The 23,101-nt window shown below is 45.9% G+C and overlaps 1 protein-coding gene across 2 annotated transcripts in view; it reads left to right on the top strand.

The window, feature by feature from the left end:
* The window catches only part of LOC116940669 (drebrin-like protein B), a 40,906-nt gene extending 21,163 nt beyond the window's left edge, over positions 1–19,743 (top strand). Inside the window, exons 5-15 of one of the 2 annotated variants that reach the window (XM_076065834.1) lie at positions 806–880; positions 5,260–5,406; positions 5,962–6,039; positions 7,907–8,058; positions 11,309–11,363; positions 12,578–12,646; positions 13,258–13,399; positions 14,403–14,492; positions 15,105–15,181; positions 16,158–16,236; positions 16,936–19,743. In XM_076065834.1, coding sequence (XP_075921949.1) covers positions 806–880; positions 5,260–5,406; positions 5,962–6,039; positions 7,907–8,058; positions 11,309–11,363; positions 12,578–12,646; positions 13,258–13,399; positions 14,403–14,492; positions 15,105–15,181; positions 16,158–16,236; positions 16,936–17,075 — 1,104 coding nt within the window. In that variant the 3' untranslated portion in view covers positions 17,076–19,743. The remainder of the gene's footprint in view (positions 1–805; positions 881–5,259; positions 5,407–5,961; positions 6,040–7,906; positions 8,059–11,308; positions 11,364–12,577; positions 12,647–13,257; positions 13,400–14,402; positions 14,493–15,104; positions 15,182–16,157; positions 16,237–16,935) is intronic. The other variant, XM_032950799.2, reaches the window with a different exon arrangement.
* The last annotated feature ends 3,358 nt before the right edge of the window (positions 19,744–23,101 follow it).

Below are 23,101 nucleotides of genomic sequence, written 5' to 3'. Positions count from 1 at the left end.
ATTGTCCCAGTGGAAAAGATTCACCACAACGTGTTATTGAAATCAAATAACTATAAGCATCATGCACTGCAAGCTATTGAAAAGAGACTACTTTTTTTTACACATTTAATATTGTGGCTTAAATCAAGATGTTGAATTCAATTTTGCAAAATGTAGCTCCCAGTAAGAGGTGTAAAAGCACACCAATAGGCTGAAAGTCATCCACATTTGTCCGCAGCCTTCACAAGTCGACGACCGTGTGGCTTTTCTCACCTGTCACTCCGAGCGGCAACACTTGTATCGGGTCTGTGCCACCGGCAGATAAACAAAATAAACCTGAACTTGAGCAGGCACCAAGGTTGTGCCACGTGTCGGAAGATATTTTTTTTTTAAATAAACTATCCAAGGCAATATATAACGTTTACACTCCTTTGTCATTCCGCTGCTGGATGAATGCTTTCGCCATGCCGTGTCGATCATGGGGATTGTTTGACCATACTTCGCCACGCTGGTCATTGTGGGTTGGTGAAGGTGACTGGGCGGGGGACCCCCGGGACTAGCTCGGGTATCACGCGCAATCCGTGTCAGCCGTGTCCAGAGGAATCGAACTTAGGTCCCCAAGTTTATAGTACAGTGCCTTAACCACTTCCTCTGCTCCACCTCTTAAAGAGACATTTATGGCGTATGAGACTTTAGTAATTAGCCTTTTAAAAAAATCATGCCTCCAGCTGAGAATTTGCTCATTGTAAGAATATATATAAATGTGTATATGGAATCATTGCTTGCACTTTGTTGATTATTGTAATGTTTGTTTCCTGGTCGGCAGACTGGGGAGGGAGTCAAGGATTCCCAGAAAGGGATCTGTGCCAATCATGTGAGTGCCATCGCTGCCTTTTTCAAGGTGAGCCCTCCAGCCAAATATACCCCTTCATCATCATCATCAGCCATGAACTATCCACTGCTGGATGAATGCCTTCCTAAGCCTGCGACAGTCTATCCGGCACCAGCTCTCCCGCTCATTTCATCGCTGCAGCTTCGCTGTGGATGTTCTCTCGGGCACGTCCCCTCCCTTGGCTGCCACTCTATCGTTGGTCTCGACCGTCAGACTTTCCTCGCGACGTATTTTACCGAAGCCAGTTTACTTTTCTTAACAATCCATCAGTGTCATCATTATTATTATCATCATCATATGTAAGGAATGTCTTTAATATTTAGGCAGAAAATTAAAGGAAAAAAATCGAAGGAAGTGGTAATCCATTTCGCGGCACTCGTGATAACCTCGGTCAAGGATCGGCAACTAAAATAACAAGAAGAGCAATTTTTTTTATTAGGTAAAAAACAATATTTCATTAGCTGAAATGGATGTAAATCATGTCACGAAGCAGTATTTAAAGCGCTGCATGTCGCTCCGGAACCAAGAGCCGTAGGTTATAAGAGTTGAGGGTTTATAAATGTACTTACATACCAGCCTGTGGATATTGCTGTTTTGAAGCCTCTTGGTGGGGCATATTAATGTTAATGTTTGCTTTCGTTGTTGTACATTGTTTCTGACCCATTGCTGGTTCGCTGTTTTCCGTTACGTACCGTGCATATCTTTGCTCCCCAATCTATTTTGATTGCTCTTGGCTCGCTTTCCTCCAAAAATAATGTTTGGCAGATATAATGTTTCTATTTGGTTATTTATTTATTTCCCCACACCGATGTCACCCCCTTCCCAACTCCCGGCCTGCTGTCGACATCACACTGGGATTGATAAGTCTACAGGGCTGTGTTTACAGTCCAATGTCGTGGCGCGTTAGCAGAGTCCCCAACTTTCATTCCGTATGCCGTTTCCAACCCCCTGAATCGTATAGACACACAGGGTGTGCGATAAAATCCAGTCTTCATTTCCATCTAACCAACTTCCTTTCCTTTCCGCAGTAACATTTGGTGACATTGCTTATGGTAATTTTTCACCTTCTGACCTGACAATACATCTCAGGAAATATGGGCAGTGTCCCAGGCAATCTCTTTAAAATGTTGTCAAGATCAGGGAAACCATTACAGAGATATTTTGTGCTCGGACAAGCACGCAAATGAACACACGCACACACTCGAACACAGGAAGCTGATAAATGTGAGTGATTCAAAGAGAGCTTAACATTTTATTAATAATCACAGCCAAGCTCAAATTAAACTTAATTCGGTTGTTTATAAACGTAATGTTTTAACACTTTTTTTGTCTATTTTCGAATTTGAACAATTTCGAAAAGATGTGAAAATTTAGAGCGGGGTTCTTTAAAAACAACATGGCGCTAATGTCATCATTGATAAAAAAAATATCTTAAAATATACTTCGGCCACTTTGAGTGTTTTGATCAGTAATTGTTATCGTGGACGATTTTACAGTAAATTTTATTGTCATCAGAATCAGAAAGGGTTTTATTCGCCATGAAAGTTCGCACAGACAAGGAATTTACTTTGGCAGGAAGGTGCATACATTCAACATATAGGAATCTTAACATCTTAATATAAAGTAGCTATAAGATACAATCTAAAAATACAAAAAATACAAATAGGGTAACATAGTGTAACTATGGCAAGGTGTCATTTTGTAGATAAAATGTTAAAGTCAGTGTAAGCCCTTGGCCTTGTTGAAGAGGCCAGCAGCGGATTGGAAGAAACTGTTTTTGTGGCATGAGGTTTTGGTCCTGATGGACCGCAGCCTTCTGCCGGAGGGGAGTAGCTGAAACAAAGAGTGTCCAGGGTGGGAGGAATCGGCCACAATCTTCCTCGCTTGCCTCATGGTCCTCGAGGTGTGCAGGTCCTCGAGGGTTGGTAGATTGCAGGCAATCACCTTCTCAGCAGTGTGGATGATACGCTGCAGACTGCTCTTGTCCTTGGCAGTGGCAGCAGCGTACTAGACGGTTATGGAGGAGGTGAGGATGGATTCAATGATTGCTGTATAGAAGTGCACCATCATTGTCTTTGGCAGGTTGAATTTCTTCAGCTGCCGTAGGAAGTACATCCTCTGTTGAGCTCTCTTGGTGAGGGAGCTGATATTCAGTTCCCACTTGAGGTCCTGGGAGAGAATAGTGCCCAGCAAGCGGAAGGACTCCACAGTTTTGAGTGGGGAGTCGCACAGGGTGATGGGGGTGAGTGGGGCTGTATTCTTCCTGAAGTCCACAACCATCTCAACTGCCTTTAGAGCATTTAGCTATAAGTTGTTCTGGCTACACCAGGTCACCAGGTTGTCAGCTTCCCACCTATAGTCAGACTCATCCCCACCAGAGATCAGCCCAATGAGGGTGGTGTCGTCCGCAAACTTCAAGAGTTTGACGGACAGATGATTGGAGGTGCAGCTGTTGGTGTACAGGGAGAAGAGCTATGGGGAAAGAGCATACTTGCAAAATATCATAAAAATCTCATTCATAGCATCGTGGCCTTAAATGTCAGCGGCAAGTGTTTTGACTGATCGGCAAAACTGTTAAGAGAACGCTTCATGTACGACACAAAGACAGTGATCTGAATGCCCGTCCACTGTTATCTTTAACACTACAAATGTGTTTAAACTGTTTTCTTTCAGTGCTTTCCTTTTGCGAGTTAAAATCTCATATCCTGTGCGTGTGTGGTCCCAGCAAAGTTTGATTGTTTACAGTCACATTAGCTGTATTTTGATGTTTTGAGTTGCGTTTCAAGTTTAACGAGTGTGGGCAAGAGTCGTCCAGTACATTTCAATCGCTTATTCTCTGGCTGTAACATTTGGCCCTTTCCACTCACGCCTTTTACGCCTGGCTTTCTCTGTGTGCTCAACAAGCCTCGCTGCTGCTTTACGTCACAGTGCAGCCATGACAATTTTATCCCCAGGGATGCCAATGTGGTCCTGAGGTGCAGAAAGGTATTCTAGACATTTGGCACGTCTGGCTTGAATAATGGATAAGATTCTAAAAAAAAAGGTCCTTTAAAAGAGTTTGACCGTGAACCTACTGGCGTTGGACACGAATATGCTGACGAAAATGCATGCCATTATAACCCTCGATGAAACGCCACAGTGGCTAAACTGGCCTGTGTCATTGCCAAAGCTGGCAGGGTCTTCAATGAGCGACGTCATTTTTTTGTGAATGCAGCGGAAACTTGAATTGCTGATGGGAGGCCAGAGCAGGACGTGCTGCAGTTTTTTTTTGGGGGGGGGGGTGCGGGAGGCGGAGGGGGGGGGTGTTCGCAGTCACTAAGGACGCGGTAGTCTGGTGTCGTGTGTGCCGAACGAATTGCAGAGTGCTCCCAAAAATAGTGGACGGAGAAGGGATACGTGTAACCCGATGCCACCGCGTGTCGCTCGCTTCGCGTCACTGCGCACGCCGCTAAGGGGCCGGCTCTCGGCGGCGGGGGGGGGCGCGAGGGCAAGTTATGGGCGCACCGGATTGGAATTCAGTACTTCCATTGATGTCCTCCATTAATGAGCACATTTACCGGTGTCCGTTACCGCTAATGCGCCGGAAAAAATTCGACGCTGAAAGAGAAGCTTTTCACGTTTCCTTAAATTCGCTTCACTTTCTTCGTTTTATGAGAGCCTTTGAACGAGTGCCGGTTTCCATAAAAGTGCATCTGGCACTTGTTCTGATCATGTTGCGGTGGAGCTTGTTTTTGACAAGCTTGTTGCCGAGGAATTAACCAAAAAAAACATAGGACTAAAAATACTTATGCTTAATTTGACGCAGCGATTGCATTTTGTTTGTAAATGTTAAATCATAAAACAACTCCATTACCTCTGCCAATCGTTACACGCGCATTCATGCGCGTGCGTATTGTTTTACCAGAAAATATGAGGCACTTTGATGCATCGGTGAAGCCAAACGTATCGATCTAAGGCTGGATATTAAGAGAGGGACAAAAATGGCGTGAGCGATCGAGACGGAATGTGATTTCATTGTGCCAGAGGAGGGTGACGCTTTTGTTTACAGCACGTTGACTCGCGCCTTGTCTTTGCTCGTGTAAAGCACTGAGACCTACCGTTGTAGAGGGTGCTCCATTAAAAACCAAACCGTCATGAAGTTATTGCAACACGCTCAGGTTTGCGCGCAAAGAGCGGAGAGGCACCAACCCCCATCGTTCCTTGCATGCATTTCGTGTGACGACCACATCTTACACACGTGCAGTGCTCTCGGCCTTGTCCAGACCACCAGCTCAAAAGAGCCGCGGCCATTTCGAATGCCGCACGCACTTTCCTGTTGCGACGGGTTTTTGCGTCGTGCACGGACGGAGAGTGTCGGTCCTGAGCCGTTGTCCTTTTTCCCTCCGCAGGGCGCGCACGTGACGGTGAACGCCCGCTCAGAGGAGGACGTCGAACCCGACCAGATCAGGGAGAAGGTCGCCAAAGCGTCGGGCTCCAATTATAGCATCCACAAGGAAAAGCCTCGCGTGGCCGACAACAAGCCCCAGGGACCCGTGGTATGGGAATTAAATGAAACACGCAGGCGCCTCGCCTCACCCGCTCGCCACGGAGAGTGGAAAACCTCTCAACACACCGCAATAATCCACGGCCATGAATTAGAGCAGTGGGTCTCAACCCCCCCACCCCGTGCCCCCCCCCGCCCTCCCGGTTAAGACCACTCATCTCCGTGCCAGCTCCCCCCCGACCCACCACGGTTACTAAGGCCACTATACGCAGATTATATGTTTACATCTCGCGTGAATGTAGTGCTAATTCTTATTTTACCTTCTCCTGCACGGCATCCATGCCGCAGCCTGCATCCGCCCAGTCCCTGAAAGGTGTTTACGCCCCCAGAAAGGGGCACAACCCATCTAGAGGGGGATGCGGGGGGAGATTGAGAGCTACTGCATCACAGTATTGCTGAGTTGATTGAGTCGATGTGTTATCTTTATATATATAAATAAGATTGCTGAGGGTTGCCGAGTGTTGTTGCTGCGCATGCAAAAGACATAAGTCTGTACTTTGCAGAGTGTCTACTTTTAATTGCCCGTGTCCTTGTGGCCGGCGTCCAGGCATCGGTGTACAAGAAGACGGACGCTGCCAGCGAAATCCGCAGGGTGAAGGACAACAGCTTTTGGGCAAAAACGCAAGTGAGTGTGAGAGATGTGCTGAGGAGTTGCTTTTTGCGTGGCCGGGGTCGGCTGGTGACGCGTGCGTTTCGACGCTTCGGCAGGGAAACGAAGAGATGTACCCTCCCTGCGTGTGAGCACTGCAGGGCACGGTCCAGATTAATTTTACATTTGAGTCTACGCAGAGCTTGTTGTGCCGGTGAATCTGCCCCAAAAAAGCCTTGAGCGGCTCGGGAGGAGTTTTGCATCTTTCTAAAGCGAACCGTGCGGATGTGGTTATAAAAGAAACGAATGTCTCTTTCAGATTATGTTTGAGCTCATCCCCAAGTACTTTTCAAACCAAATGAAACCCGATATAGTTTGGTTCGTTGCATTCACAATTTAACTGAAGCTTGTTCATGTAACTCATTTAGTTGTGGTATTTACCTATAAATAAATTTTGATTTAAAGCTTTCGTGACTGCAGGGATTCATATTCTTTGTTCTTTCGGTAAAGTCACGTAGAAGGGAAACAATAAAATAATAAAAATATAAAAAATAAAATTTTCACGACGTTTCGACTGCAACACAAGCAATCATCATCAGGTGTGAAAACCACAGCAAGAAAATTTGAAAAAAATGTCTTGCTGTGATTGCTTGTGTTGCAGTCAAAACGTCGTGAGAATTTTATTGTTTTATATATTTTTTATTTTATTGTTTTCCTTCTACGTGACTTCACCGAAAGAACCAAGAATATAAATAAATTATTGAAAACTGTAGTGACATTTCCCAATTTACTAACGCTACGTAAATCTCTTTTAAGAAAGACCGGGTTTCAGCAGGCCTGTACCTGAGCTGCGATTGATTACAAGATAACAATAGCTCATTGTAAATTACAGCTACACAGAGGTGCCCGGGTGGCTCTGAGGTTAAGAGCTCTCAGCTGGCACCATTCAAATCCTGGGTTCGAACCCGTGTCATTAAAGAATAAACCAGGTTGTCACCTTTAGCAAGTTGGTGGTCTCAGCCCGGTCACCAGTGCCTGCGCACAAAATACCCCATCACATAAAATTTATTTTTATACTGGATAAGTACAACGCCTTGTCCCATGCAGTCGCCAATCCATGATGTAACCAGGCACAGTCCTGCTTAATTCCGAGATCCGACAGGAATGGGGGCACGAGAGTCGGTTGTTATGATGTTAACTACCTCACCTGGTGTACAGGAGGTCGTGGGTTCGAGCCCGACCCTTGATGCCTGTATCTTTAGAGTTTGCATGTCTCTCTCCTTATTTTTCCCTACACATTTAGAAGTATGCGTTTTAGAGTATTTGGCTGCTGTAAATGTCCACGTGATAAGCCACTTCGTTGACCTTTCAGTTGTGACCAGTTCGCTTCTGAAAAAGAGCTATATAGCTCAATACTCCTTACCTGATAATTGTTTTTTTACCCTTTTATCTGGCAACAAACTGACACCTTTTTTACAAGGAGTCATGTTTGCATTGACCACAATACCTGCGGTCGGAATGCAAACAAAAAACATAATTCTGATAATGTATGCACTGTCCTTGAAATTGATTGGTCCACACCCGAGGCAGCTTTCCCTTTGAGCCTCGTCTCACGTGGTGTTGGACCGCAGGTATTGTGGTCAATGCAAACATGACTCCTTGTAAAAAAAGGTGTCAGTTTGTTGCCAGATAAAAGGGTAAAAAACCAATTATCATATTTTGCTACTGGCAAAGGAGGTTCCAATGGTGAGGCCTTACCTGGTAAAATAAAAAAAAATTGTTTCATAGTTTATGTATGTATGTTGAACTTCTTTCGCACCGTATGTAGCCAGCCATGCTAATCAGAGGTGTGTGGTTGTCATTTGGCCACGGGCCGGGCGCTAACTCGAGTCTGTCCACGCAGCAAGAAGAGGCGCAGCGGAAAGCGGAGGAGCAGAAGCGAGCGGACATGGAGCGCGGGCGCCTGGAGGCCGAGCGAAAGGAGCGCGAGCAAGCGGAGGCTGCGGAGCGCGACAGACACGTCCGTGACAAGGAGCAGAAGATCTCCCAGCAGCGGTTTGTGCCCGGCAGCGCGGGGCTGATATATCCATCGCGACCTCGCTCTCTCTCTCTGTCTGTTGTACCTCGCTTCAGTGTCTCACGTTTGTAAAAAAACCGTTGTTGTAAATTGTCAACAAAATTGTAAAAAAAAAAAGAAGTGGGTGATAGAAGTGCCACGTGCTCACCCGCTCACTGCTCGCGGTACTCCCCGAGGAGCCGGGCGCTCGTGTGTCCCACGTACTCGCAACTCCTGCACCTCCAATTAGCGCAGTTGGCTACGTACGGTGCAAAGGAAGTTCAACATGCATGCATACATACTCGGCTGATTTGCTCGTGATCGATGTGTGCAAGTATGTTGAACTTCTCTCGCACCGTACGTAGCCAACCGCAATTAGCACCAACCGCCCTAATCGATGGTTCAATGCCAGTGGCTTATCGGCAATGTGACAAGCCATTAGCAAAGCATCTTGTTTTTTTTGTACAAACAGATGTTCATGGACGACACAACCAGAACTAGGAATATCTCTTGTCTTGTTTATACTTAAAAGCCAGGTGTTCTGGACAGTCCAGCAGGAATTTTTAAGCGAGGGATATGTGCAAAAATACTTTAAAGTTACATTCAAGCGATTCTCTGTCAGTGCCTGGAACGTTACTCATGAGATTTTACGCAACGTCCGTCCAGTTACACCACTAGAGTTCACTGGCAGTTAAATCATTTAATTTGGTCTTTTAATCATTGGCAAAGCTTTGAAGCTTTTGTTGAACAGCCTCGGTGCACTTGCACAGGATGGGCGTCTTGGAAAACTTGACAAACCACAATGGCATTATCCATAAAGTAGACTTTTGTTGAGAGCAGGCAGATTCAATGGTTTTGAAAAGTTAATTGTTAAGTTCATCATGTGGACTTCTTGGGGATATGATCGACACTGGATTGTAAAGTGTTGCAAGGAAGTTAGCATCTGTTATCTTAACATATGTGGGTTATCAATTTTTTTTTTCCCATGACATCCCTTTATATGTCAGATAACATGAGTTAATCTCTCAGGACTATTTTTCATTGTTCACAATACCTGCAGTAGATTTGTTGCGAGCTTGTGTCTTAACTTATTCATTCCAATTCTGAGTTTAAACATTGTGCAGTAATACATAACATATTTAATTCCTCTTTTACGCCATATGAGATCTGTTACAAAACATATATCTGAAAGTGCATTTGCGCAATTACAGTGAGGGAAAAAAGTATTTGATCTCCTGCTGATTTTGTATGTTTGCCCACTGACAAAGAAATGATCAGTCTATAATTTTAATGGTAGGTTTATTTGAACAGTGAGAGACAGAATAACAACAAGAAAATTCAGAAAAACGCATTTCAAAAATGTTATAAATTGATTGGCATTTTAATGAGGGAAATAAGTATTTGACCCCCTCTCAATCAGAAAGATGTCTGGCTCCCAGGTGTCTTTTATACAGGTAACGAGCTGAGATTAGGAGCACACTCTTAAAGGGAGTGCTCCTAATCTCAGCTTGTTACCTGTATAAAAGGCACCTGTCCACAGAAGCAATCAATCAATCAGATTCCAAACTCTCCACCATGGCCAAGACCAAAGAGCTCTCCAAGGATGTCAGGGACAAGATTGTAGACCTACACAAGGCTGGAATGGGTTACAAGACCATTGCCAAGCAGCTTGGTGAGAAGGTGACAACAGTTAGTGTGATTATGCGCAAATGGAAGAAACACAAAAGAACTGTCAATCTCCCTCGGCCTGGGGCTCCATGCAAGATATCCCCTCGTGGAGTTGCAATGATCATGAGAATGGTGAGGAATCAGCCCAGAACTACACGGGAAGATCTTGTCAATGATCTCAAGGCAGCTGGGACCATAGTCACCAAGAAAACAATTGGTAAAACACTACGCCGTGAAGGACTGAAATCCTGCAGCGCCTGCAAGGTCCCTCTGCTCAAGAAAGCACATATACATGCTCGTCTGAAGTTTGCCAATGAACATCTGAATGATTCAGAGGACAACTGGGTGAAAGTGTTTTGGTCAGATGAGACCAAAATGGAGCTCTTTGGCATCAACTCAACTCGCCGTGTTTGGAGGAGGAGGAATGCTGCCTATGACCCCAAGAACACCATCCACACCGTCAAACATGGAGGTGGAAACATGCTTTGGGGGTGTTTTTTGCTAAGGGGACAGGACAACTTCACTGCATCAAAGGGACGATGGACGGGGCCATGTACCGTCAAATCTTGGGTGAGAACCTCCTTCCCTTGGCCAGGGCATTGAAAATGGGTCGTGGATGGGTATTCCAGCATGACAATGACCCAAAACACATGGCCAAGGCAACAAAGGAGTGGCTCAAGAAGAAGCACATTAAGGTCCTGGAGTGGCCTAGCCAGTCTCCAGACCTTAATCCCATAGAAAATCTGTGGAGGGAGCTGAAGGTTCGAGTTGCCAAACGTCAGCCTCGAAACCTTAATGACTTGGAGAAGATCTGCAAAGAGGAGTGGGACAAAATCCCTCCTGAGATGTGTGCAAACCTGGTGGCCAACTACAAGAAACGTCTGACCTCTGTGATTGCCAACAAGGGTTTTGCCACCAAGTACTAAGTCATGTTTTGCAGAGGGGTCAAATACTTTTCCCTCATTAAAATGCAAATAAATGTTTAACATTTTTGACATGCGTTTTTCTGGATTTTGTTGTTGTTATTCTGTCTCTCACTGTTCAAATAAACCTACCATTAAAATTATAGACTGATAATTTATTTGTCAGTGGGCAAACGTACAACATCAGCAGGGGATCAAATACTTCTTTCCCTCACTGTACATGAAGAAACAATACGTTACATTAGAGACGTTTATTTTTATTCATTGTCTCTTCTGGGTTTTTTTGTTATTTCATTAATTTTGCTTCCTTAACTGAGAGCATTTGTGCCAAATTGTCAACAACAAAAAAACCTTAAACGCCTCAATGGAGCATCTATCCAAAAATGATTAGCCAATGGTAATTGTCAACGATTGGATTATGTAATGCAGCAGCAGTAGCAGCAGTAAACTTGGAGCTAAGAAAAGAGGCTAATGTGATTCTGTTGAAATTCGTGTTGGTGTTGGGTATGAATTTGATTTATAGCACGCCCAGAAATTGCACGAATACAAGCCCTAATATGTTGGGTCCTGCCTGCCTGCAGCTGCCGCACGCGTGACACCTAACACCGAAGTGTTTCCAGCGGCAAAGCGTCGTTGAAAGCTCGTTCTCTCCTCGCAGGGAGCTCGAGGAGAGGGCTGAAGCGGAGAAGCAAGCGCGAGAGAAAGAAAAATGGGTGAGCTTGCCTGGAAAATGTAACCGCATTTGTTCCTGTCCCCTGTGCTCCGTCCTCACTCTGAAGTTCGTGTTGCGATCTACGGATGAAATGCCCCCTTATAAATGCATTGCAATTCATTTATTAACATCGCTTATTAAATGTCCGCTACTTTTAATGGGCGCAGCTGGTCAGCAGCGTGGGCACGAACTTATTTTCCAAAGCGGAGTCGATCTCTTCGTTCTCGTATTAACACACGCTGCATTGACCCCAGCGTGTTGGCCCCTGTGGCTCCGTCTGTATAATTGTGTGCCGCCTTGCACCATTGGCTCCGCAGTGATTTGACGACACAGTGCATAAATGTGATGTATGTCTCTATGACATTGTACGAATACGTAATAAAGCGTGTAATTGCTGTGCGTGCGTGTGTGTTTGCCCAACGCACAAACAGCCTGAAATGAGTACCTGCAGTCTGTTAAGGCTATACGGGGGATCTTTGTCTTTTTGTGCTTGTAGTGGTTCGTTTTGTGTGGCGATTTTGGAGCGCACTGCCGGTTTGGTCGTGTGGCAGCTACACCGCATGTCACAACTTTCTTTACTGACCGATCCCAGCAGTGCAATATGTTTTCTGTACTTGGTGTAGGTATTACCGAGGTCAGGACTTTCCAAACGCCAGTCTTTGCAAGCCACAACGGGTCACCTTCCCACGTTTAGCAGTCTTTTTCCATTTGAATCCAATTAAGTCGTTAAACGCTATATGCGCCTTGTGATTGCTAAACACCTCCCATGTGACAGATTTAGATCATTATCTTGTGCTTGCATGTGTATATTGCATGTTCCACGTGATATAGGGAGCACCATTTAAAATTTAAATGCACTCCCTGCATTACAAGGGACGTGTTCGGCAGTCATCCGGGGCGTTGCAGTATGTACGGAATTCATTTATATTTGAACGGAGAAGACAGTTGCACGTCGAAAGCCATCTCCGTGGTGGGTCATGGAGTTTGGAAAACCCTGCCCCCTAGGTCCACTTAGCCTGAAGAATAATTACCCAGTGCATTTGGTCAACACGAGCACACTCTTGCGTACAGGCTTGGAGATGTAGGCAGTGAGGTGCAGTTCTCGCTGCACCATTCCCTTGTGTGCTCGCGAGCCGGGGACCTGCCCTGACATTTACGCCGCGCTGACTACGGCTGTTCGTCCTTTTGTGTGTGGACGTGTGCGTGTGCCAACAGGCAGAGCAAGAGCGCCGCTCGCACGAAGATCGGCAGCGCGAGAATAACGAAGGTGGAGGAAAAGCCGCGGTAAGTGCCAAATCGCCAACACGTCAAATGCGCCAATCGGTCCAATCACTCTTCCCCCGTGCTTGCGTTGCATCATCAGCCATGAGCGGGTGTTAGTGTTTAGCTTGCCGCAGCAATTCCTACTCTACACTTAGTGTGCCTGTCACATGAGGCGGGATAAAATCTGGCTTGACTTCAAATTCCCAGTTCTTTGCAATGCACTGCTGGATGAAGGCCTATCCATGTTGTTTGACCAATGCTTCACCACGCTGGTCACTGCAGGTTGGTAAATTAGGCGGCCAGGACCGATTTAGATATCGCTTGCCGGTTACATTAGCCGTTAGCCGGGAATCAATCTCGAAGATCATTGGATTCATGGCGCAGTATCCTAACCACTGCACCACCGCTCCCGTCTGTCTTGACGTATGCTCACTGAAAATGTATGTTGAGAGCCACCAGCTGGTAATTTGTTCAAATCACCTCTCGCTAAACCCATTTGTAAGAAATTTGAAGTTCGCTAAAAGCGGCAGTGACATTTTTGCGTTTTTTCAGATCTGCAAGTTGTAACACGTTAAACCTTCGTGCCATAATTAATGTGGGGATTTAATTAAACTCTGTCATTGAATTTCCAGGAGGCCGCTTCGCTGGTGTCCCAGAGGGCCGCTGACCCGCGTGAAATGTTCAAGCAGCAAGCTGGACGCCCGTCCCCTGCGCCAGAGGCCCCTCAAGGACCCCTACCCGGTCAGCCACGTGACCTTCAAGCTACATGCATTAGTAACCAGAAGTTTTTTTCATGCAATGTTATTTTGAAAACTCTTTTTGTGAAAGTTTGTCGACGTGTATGGCTATGATTTCTCGTAGCCCGTAATGGCAATGCCAATTTAATATTTTTCAAACTGGAGAATACTTCCTTCCAGCTTTCTCATGCAACAAAAAAAACGAATGAAATATTCTTAAGCCTCAGAGACTATCTGATATACCCCCCCACTGCCATCCTCATTTTTCTTAGGATAATATTCACCCCTTCAGACGCATGAGCACTTGCATCCTCATGCGTCTCTAAAATATGCACAGCCCTCTTTTTTTCGCAGCCTTCGTCCTCCGCAGATTACACGACAGTGTGCGGCAATACTGCAATAGTCTGCCCACGCCCATACAAGTGCAGCCAGTTCCGGCGGTTGAAATTTGTTGGGGGAAAAAAAAATACGCAGTACGTTACTTACGCGCAGAGCTTTTGAGTACGCAGGTAATTGACACACACAAAGCGTACTGAAGTTCTTACATTATGCAAGCCCGGAGAGAGACATTGCTATTGCTGACTATCAGGCCCTCAGCTGCCAAGCGCCCGCACCCCGCAGTGCAATCTGCTCCAATCATCCTCAGCGCACATCAAACATAGACTGACCTTTTTTTGGGGGTTTGTTTACGAGCTGTTGATGTGCAGTGGCAGCTGCGTCGCCCCAACTGTGTCACCCCCTCATTCCTCCTCGCGTCATGCCCTTGCTCCTTTTTCCATGGCGAGCAATTCTTGGATGACTATGCCTCTCTCTCAGGATGGGGGATGCTGGTTGGTGTGTGAGCGGGCAGAGGCACAGGATGTAAATGTGCGATGGTGACGGTAGACTGGTGGGGACGAGTTGCAGAATGTGGGCCGTGCCGAGTGATTGGTAGAGCTTTGCAAGACCTAGCCTCCTTGCTTTTTAATTGAAACGGCGCAAATGGAAACAAAGCTGACCAAGCAATTTATGCGTGGGTTTTTTTCCCATCGTTGGCACAGGGGTGAGGAACGCAGCTCCGAAGAGAGAACCGGAGAACGTCCGTCCACCGTCTCCTGAGCAGCCGCCCTGGGAAGGTGACCCAGAACCAGGTAAAAGATCTTGCAGGGCATTTGCTTTTCTAATAATTTTTCGTGGTTACTTTTTAATTACTTCTGCAAGAAAACACATCCGCACGAGGCAATGCGTTCCCCCCAGAGGCACATTTTGCATCAACGAACATGCCTGCTTGTGGAGACTACATGCTCATGTGGTTGAACATGAAATACATATCTGCACAAACTGGAGACGTTTTGAGTTCATCCCATCCATTGCCAATTGACCGCACACTGCTGCTCAGCAGGTGGCTTGGCGGGAGAGCGAGCGGCTCGTAATCGGAAGGTTTGCCAGTTTCAAATCCTGGTTGGAAGTTGACTTGACCTATCATCGATTCGGGGGTCAATAAAATGAATTCCATGTTGTGGCAGTTAACAGTGCTTATCCTGTGGATATGGAGAGTGTCGTTGCCCCCCCACCCCCTCCAGAGGAACGTGGAATTTACACCACTGGCTCAGGACTCTTAAGCAACAGATGGTCACCACCTCGATGCTCAATTAGGCGATGAATCACTTTGACTTGACGTCTGACATACGCGCGCGCGTGTGAAGGATGCGCACGTGCATGCGTGCCATGATCTTGTCGGGTCGCTGTGTTTAATCATTTAGTGGACGAGCCCGAAGAAGAAGAAGAGGAGGTGCATCCCGTCGGAAGAGAAGAGGTGGAAGAACCGGAAGAGCGAGCGGTAAAGAGCCGTCCGTTGAGCAATGGGGCCCCTCGTTGATCTGAATTTTGTAATTCCGTCGAGTCATTACTTTACTTATTATTTATTGAACCCCGCGCTGCAATAAAATTCAGATGGGTTCATTAGCGGTCTGCAGGTTCGCGTTTGAAAAATTGACTTGCGTGAGTTAATCTCATTACTCTGAAATCCTCGACTCTTTGTGCCGCTTTGCCTTGGTGTTCCCCCTCCCCCACAGTTCGCTCTGGTAATCCACCTCACACACCACCCCCCCCCCCACTGCTTGCTGCGTTCGGTAGCTCTCATCTGGATTAGTGCTTCATTGTGCGCGCCGTCCTGCACATGCCACCTTCGATGTTTTTTCCTTGACAATCACAGATTGCTGTTTTAACTGGCGACATTTCCCCCCGCCCCCCCCCCTTCCTGTCAGTCGCCGCAAGCAGACCGCGCAATCTGAGAAAGCACGCTGGGCCCAGCCAAACTTGACGTTCTCACTGATTATTATTGTATCTCTATTGATTCATTTGTTGTGCTTGTTTACCTGGGCAAGCTTTGCTGGCTTCTCCAAGACTCTTTGTCAGGAGGGTCCTGCCACGTTTTTTTGTGTGCTAGGGGACGATGTTGCTGCTATGTGGAATCCCCACCGAGTAATTTGTAGATAATTTTTCACCATTGGGTTGTTTGACCAATACCAGTTACATTGTTTGGTCGTTTTGTTTAGCTTTGGGAGGAAACCGGGGAACCCGGAGGAAACCCACGTGATTCAGGGGGGGAAGGGCGGGTGGGGAAAACAGACCAACTCCACAGAGAAAGGCGCCCGGGTTGGGAATCCAACTCGGGAGGGTGGGGGGGGGGGTCTTCTTGCCGTGAGGCACAAGTGTTACCACTGCCACCGCTCAACCATAGACATTGGCACGCGTGTGTGTGTTTGCGTGTGTGCGTCTTGCGTGCGTCTTGCGTGCGTCTTGCATGCGTGCAGGAGGAACCCGACCATGGGGGGAACGCCAAATCGGAGGGCCTGGGCCAGTGTGCACGAGCACTCTACGACTACCAAGCAGGTATGACGGATTCATAAAAGCTCGCTCCGACTACCAAGCAAATACGTTTGAGCCCGTGATCCCGCCCCTGTTATAGGAAAGTGGAATTTTCACCACTGGCTCAGGGCTGTGTGTATGAAATGAGCATCGTTCGGTGACGAAACCATAATCTAATGGAAATCCTCCACCAATAACTGTGGAGCTTTTATTTAAAATTGGTCCAATTCATTGATAGTATTTGTAATCAAATGTAGTTTTACAGTCTTTCAAATTATAATTTAGTGGTTCGCTGTGATACCTATCTTCCACATGTATGAACACTCGTTAATTTGCCGAAAACAACTTATTATATTGAGAACTGCCGAGCTTGGACAATTGTTGGCATCGGCTCACCACCTGGCTGTCTTACAGCGTATCTGCGTCTCCTCCATGATTGTGAGATGCAATTTTCCATGAACGACTGCTATACAGAACTAAACATTATTATTTCTATCGTATTGAACCATATTAATAACACGAGAATAAATTGTACGAGCAGTTTTTTTAAAACGAAAGTAGTCGTACATTTTCATTGAAGAAAGCAAACCTCTATTTAGCCGCGAACCTCTACAGTTTGCCGCGCAAGCCACGCTCACTGCGTTTCACGTGGCCCCTTTAACGTCACCGCGCATGTCACACTCTGCGTTTCACATGCAACCCCCCCCCCACCACCCCTTGTAGCCGACGACACTGAGATCTCGTTCGACCCGGGCGACCTGATCTCTAACATCGAGCAGATCGACGACGGCTGGTGGAACGGATCGGGGCCCGACGGCTCTCGCGGCATGTTTCCTGCCAACTACGTGGAGCTCGTCGAGTGAAGGCCGCACGGGGGCCTGTTCTCCTGGATGGCCCCGCGCCCGCTTGGGTGCTCGGATCGTCATCGCCACCAGATTTCTTGAAAACGAGCCAGGGGCCCGGTGGTCTTCCAGGAGAGAGAGAGAGAGAGGCGGGGGGGAAGGGAGGGGAGCTTGCCTCACATCTGATGCAGCAGCCATTACCGATTGTGGTAGGGTGGGTGGATCTTCCAGTGTTTTCATATCGAATGTGTTGGCGAAACCTGCAGAGCTAGCATTTTTTATTATTTTAAGTCTGCTTTTTCTCGTGTTACATGAGAGTTAAAAGCACAGCACTCTTGAGACTAATGATGGTGCGTGCAAAAGAGCACAGCCCTGGTTAAACACAGAAAAGTACCACGCTAACATTTCATGCGAAGGCCTTGAACCATGTGTTTGCTTTCACCTATTTTATCTCTTTTTTATGTGTTTCCTAAGTTTTATCCGAATTGTGCTATTGCGGCTTGTCATGAGACATACTTAAGATCTCTCGCATATCTGTGCAATCCTTTGTGTTCTAAAATGGCCCACAGAAGCAGATATTATAGAGCTACTTCTGAGATGCCTTCAATTGAACTGGTCCAAGCAGTAGGGGGCAGCACTTTCCCACCCACTCCACCACTGAGAGTAATCGCTTGACAGACCAATGTTTTACATTTTCAGAGGGGGAATTTAGCCATGCAGAACCACATTTAATGTTAACAAAAAAAAATGGGCGTGTGCAGTCATTGGCGACCAGGATGAGCCCATCAATTCATTAACACGTAAGAATCTGGTTTAATCGCGCATGGCTGGAACCCAGGATCTTAGCATTGACAGCTCATCGCTCCGGCCACCAAGTGGGCTTGACAATCTTAAATTTAAACGTTGCACACATCTGCTTGATATTGATATTGCAGCCAAAAATGCATTCCAATCCACACCATACCAAAAAGATCTTGCCTTACAATTTAAATGACGCAATATCTATTTTTATTCACTGTTGTGTTTTCTTGCACGATTATTCTCCAGTGGAGCACGTGCGTGACTTCAACGCCCATTGAATTTGTCCCAAAATTTATTTGCACTTCAAGGGTACAATAGTTTATATCGTAAATGCAAGTTGGGGGTTTCCACTATTTTGTTGATGTTTTTTTTTTAAGTGATTGGACACCAAATGCTTTTTATTGCACTTTCAGGTTCAAGGACCAAAGAGGTGTGTGTGCACTAGAAGTGAACCACACGTAGCAGTGCCCGAATCTCTGAGCCTTATGTGGTCCTGATTTGAGATTTTCCAAAGGTTGTGATTGATTATACAGCTGCAGTATATCTCTTTTCATACGTATGGTAAATATATATGTATGTGCAAGGTGGAGTATTGCAGTGCAGGATCATGAGAGGTGATGGCAGCTTGAGGAACCCTTCATCCAGCAGTGGAATGTCCATGGCTGATGCTCATCAAATATATAGGCGGGGGATTTTTTGTTTTAAGATTTTTTAAATTTGCTTCGTCACGTGATGACAGCATGCCGGTTTCAAGGCCCATTCCATGGGGAACCCCTGTTTTCATGGGCAGGATTCATAAAATCTCTGGGACAGCTGCGTGTCCCCTGGCTATGCAGTGGAGTTCTGACAGGACGAGACTTTCGCCGTGGCTCGCTGAATTCGTGTGAAATGCGGCGTCTCCGCTGGTAACCTCGCCCAGTCGGCGGCGCTCGCGTGCTGCTTTGTGGCCGCCCCAGAGAGCTGCACGTCTTTGAGCGCACTGCCCTTGAACCAGATGAAAGCCAGTTGAGGCTTAATACACAGGGTGATGCGTTTAAGGAGATAACCCACTCATTTTCAGTTACCGGCTTGCTTCTGAATGAGTGTTTAAACATGTTGTTGGATCGGTGACGGCATGAATTGAGGGGGGAATGTTAAGAGGACATTTTGAGATGTTGGGAGACGTGCTGAGGATTTCCTCAAATGCCGCCATATTTTATCGGGGGTGTCTATCAATGGATCACCCGATTGTTTATCCTCATTGGAAATGGCTGTATTCTAAGCTTCCTTTAATTATTCAAGCATGTGGTGGAAGGGGGAGGTGGGGTTTGGTAGGGGTATTAAAAAATATGTTCATTTCTATTGTTAATGGATATGCCTGCAGTCATTGATTGCACACATAAATCCTACAGAGTAATGATTGTCATTCGCAGTCCTAATGAACTGGGCTCACAAGAGTGCATGATAACAAATTGTGCAGGCTTACTTAATAAAAGAGTGTTATTTACAGGTCCATGATTTTACACATCCAGTCATCTCTCTTGAATATGAAACTTGAAAAACACAGGATAACGATCTTTACTATCAAAATGTTTATGTACTAATACGGTGGAGGGTTGTATTTTTTTTGTTAAGTGCCTGATGCAATTTTTATTGTAATTAGTTGACTTATGCTTGAAATACCTGTTGGTTATTGGGATCACAGTGGTTAAAGTCCAAACAAATATATTGACAATTATTAGACTCCCCTTTCCCTGGACTGATTGTTGATCGTGCATTGACATTGTGTTATGTTGTCACTTGTGTTCGTCTGCCTACCAGAAATAACGTTTTGTTAAACATAAACTGTTACCATACAAGTTTCGGCTTAAGTGTACTTGAAAATGAGCAATAAACAGCTGTAATCTTTGGTCTAATTTGATTCTCATTTTTAACCATACATCACAGGCGTTGTGTGGCCCCGCGACAATTAGCGTAATGCGCCGATGTTTTTTAAATGTCACCCATCTGCCGCTGGAAGTGGGATTAATTTCCTCTTACCCCGAGACAAACGGAGCTCCGGTAATGGTCAATCCTGGGCCACGTTGCGCGAGACAGCAGCCGCCCCGGCCTCTTTGTGAAGAATTGTCTTGGATTTACCGTCTGGTGCTTGGCAGGTCACACGGGAAGACAACGGCCCCACGGATATTTGTTGGACGCCTCGGACACGTGTCACTGGTCTGGCGCACGAGACCATTAGCACGGCTGGCTACGCACAGTGCGAAAGAAGTCCAACATACATAATTAAAGCATATATATGCAGAACTTCGTTCCAATTTTATACGTAGACTTTCACCACCAATATGATTTATAATTCCTTTTGGGTTAGGTCGTGTAGGTATGATGCCAATGTCCTCTCCGCCACTTGACAGCCAATCAAATGAAGTTCTCACGTGGGCAAATATTCCAATTATTTTTTTTCCTTTCGGCAAAAACGGAATGTTGAAAAGCCCAAGCAGAAATGTTGAGTTTTTATTCTCGGGCATTAACAGAAGCCCAGTTCTCACCTCCTTGTGTTTCCGCACGATATTACACTTTTATTTTCCCCAATTAAAGCCGCTCACTTGTCTCGAGACGTTTTTCACGAGAGTCCTGCCACTTTTTTGTTGTAAATGTGGGTTTACTCTCCCAACTTACCTGTGTGCTAAACTGGTAACGAATTGGCATGTTTTGTTTACGTCACAACCCTTGCGAATTGCTGTGTCGGGTTTAATGACACATTTACGCGATCTAACAAAAAAAAACACATTGGTCGCGAAGGCCTACGCGTTAAACTGAATATTTGTTTTGTTTGTTTTATAGTTGACAACAATTGCTCCAATTTCCACAGTTAACTTGTGAACAATTTCTAAAATGGGGACTGTCCTCGCTTTATAGACCAATATTGTCAGCAGCCATTTCTTTAGCTCAGACTCAAGAGTATTTCGACTGCAGGAGGAATCCGATGAGCTATGAAGCTCTTTTATTTCCACATGTCCAGTCAGGGCCAAGTCATCAAACACTTGGGCTGGTTTTCACGTTCAGTGGTCTCGTCGTCAGTCGGGCGTGTTGAACAAAAAATGCTGCTGGCTTACCCAGATGTTATTGGCAACAGTACTGCGGTGAATCTTACGACTGCCCACCCCCACCCCACCGCCCCCAGTCCAACGCAATTATAAGCGATCCCATTTATTAAAAGGGTTCAATCTTCTTTGGTTCTTTTGGTAAAGTCACGTAGAATGAGAATAAAATAATAAATTGATCAAATAAAACAATAAAATTCTCACGACGTTTTGGCCACAACACAAGCGGCCTTCATCAGGTGAAGAGACGAGACTATCTGGAGGACAGCGCTGGAGCGAAAAAGCCACGCTCAGATCGCGACCTTTAAGCTGTGTGAGAAGAAACAAAGCGCCTTGACAAAGGAATTAGCATAGAATTTAGCATTGAAATAGCTGAGTGATTAGCTTGTGACTGGTCACAGAAATGGCTATGTTAAAGTTAAAGCATTCCATCTATAAAAGATGCTATTCCAGACATACAGTACCCGGGCGTTTACAAACTAAAGTGCCTCTGTGGTAGTAGCTACATTGGAGAAACCAAACGACATATCTCAGACCGCATCCGCAAACATGAAGCAGACTTGAAACACGGTAGAACGAACTCCTCTGCCGTGGCAGATCACTGTTATAATTCAGTGGGCTCACATGACATTGACTTCTCCAAGACGGAGGTTCTTTGCAAACCAACCGGCTACCATGAGAGATTCGTTCATGAGGCCATTCACATATACAAGCACAGAGACAATTTCAACCGAGAAGATGGATTCTGGCTTAGTAACCATTGGAAAGATGTTTTAAACCATTTCCGTTCTTAATTAATTGTATTTCACGATGACCTTCAGACCGCAGCTCTTTCGCTGGCATTGACTCTTAATACCTCTCACACCACGGTTAATGGTATGGTTTACAACATGGAGTATAACAGCGCCTCGCAGCTGTCTCTCTCCCCCTCCTCTGTTCCGACCATGGATAAACTCGTCCGTCTGAACGGGGCCCGTAGCTATCCGTGTTGCTAAAGTTGAGGGTAAGAATCCACCCATTTTTTCGCCATATAGCATTGTGATATATAACGACTTATTGTTGGTAGCTTAGCTGATTGGAGAATATATAGAGTTTATTGATAACATTGAGGTAATTTATATTTTAGTTTTTTATTGGTTTACTATATAGTATTCATTATATAGTGTAGTGTATACCCAGTTACTGTGAATAGCTCCGATGTGTAGGCTTTGACTTCAACATAGCCATTTCTGTGACCAGTCACAAGCTAATCACTCAGTTATTTCAATGCTAAATTCTCCTGTTTGATTTGTACTAGGTGCCTCTGTGAATGTGTATGCTCTGACTTTAACATAGCTATTTCTGTGACCAGTCACAAGCTAATCACTCAGCTATTTCAATGCTAAATTCTATGCTAATTCCTTTGTCAAGGCGCTTTGTTTCCTCTCACAGCTTAAAGGTCGTGATCTGAACGTGGCTTTTTCGCTCCAGCGCTGTCCTCCAGACAGTCTCGTCCCTTCACCTGATGAAGGCCGCTTGTGTTGTGGCCGAAACGCCGTGAGAATTTTATTGTGTTATTTTATCAATTTATTATTTTATTCTCATTCTACGTGACTTTACCGAAAGAACCAAAGAATATGAATCCTTGCAGTCACGAAAGCTTTAAATCTAAAAGGGTTAAACAAAACTTTACACGCTTGCACAACAAATCCGGCAGGTGGCGTCGTGCAAACACGCCAAAGGCAGAGCGCAACGGACTGCTTTTTTGGTGCGTAAACAACGTTGTGTGTGAAAAGCAGCGTGTGTTTTAGCACCTGTCATCGTCAACCTCGTCAACACCACCAATACCACGACATTCGCTACCAAGTGACGGTGACGTTACCACGGCGCCTGTGCCAGGCTAGGTGCACTTTGAGGCTGCCACGTGTCGAAGGCTCAATGCTGGCAGGAGATCTCGGGACCAGACCCAGCAGGTGCCATGCGTTGGCTGACTTGAGATGACCGGTCGATGCACCATCAAGCTGTGCCCCCTACTGTGGCAACCTGCCGAATTTTTATCCGGCCCGGCGCTCCGCTCGTTGTTGTGAGCGGTCGCTCCACCGCCCTCCTTTGTTGCTGTGGAGCGACTGCCTGCAACTGCCCAGCAGCAGCAGCGTCCTTCACGAGCCTCATCATCACCACCACCAT

The sequence above is a fragment of the Petromyzon marinus genome, chromosome 9 (assembly GCF_048934315.1).
Source record: "Petromyzon marinus isolate PM22_M1 ecotype Great Lakes invasive population chromosome 9, UKy_Petmar_22M1.pri1.0, whole genome shotgun sequence".
In the NCBI taxonomy this organism is placed as follows: Eukaryota; Metazoa; Chordata; class Hyperoartia; order Petromyzontiformes; family Petromyzontidae; genus Petromyzon; species Petromyzon marinus.
Note: the sequence above shows the minus strand (reverse complement) of the source record. Positions and strands in the feature narration are given on the sequence as shown.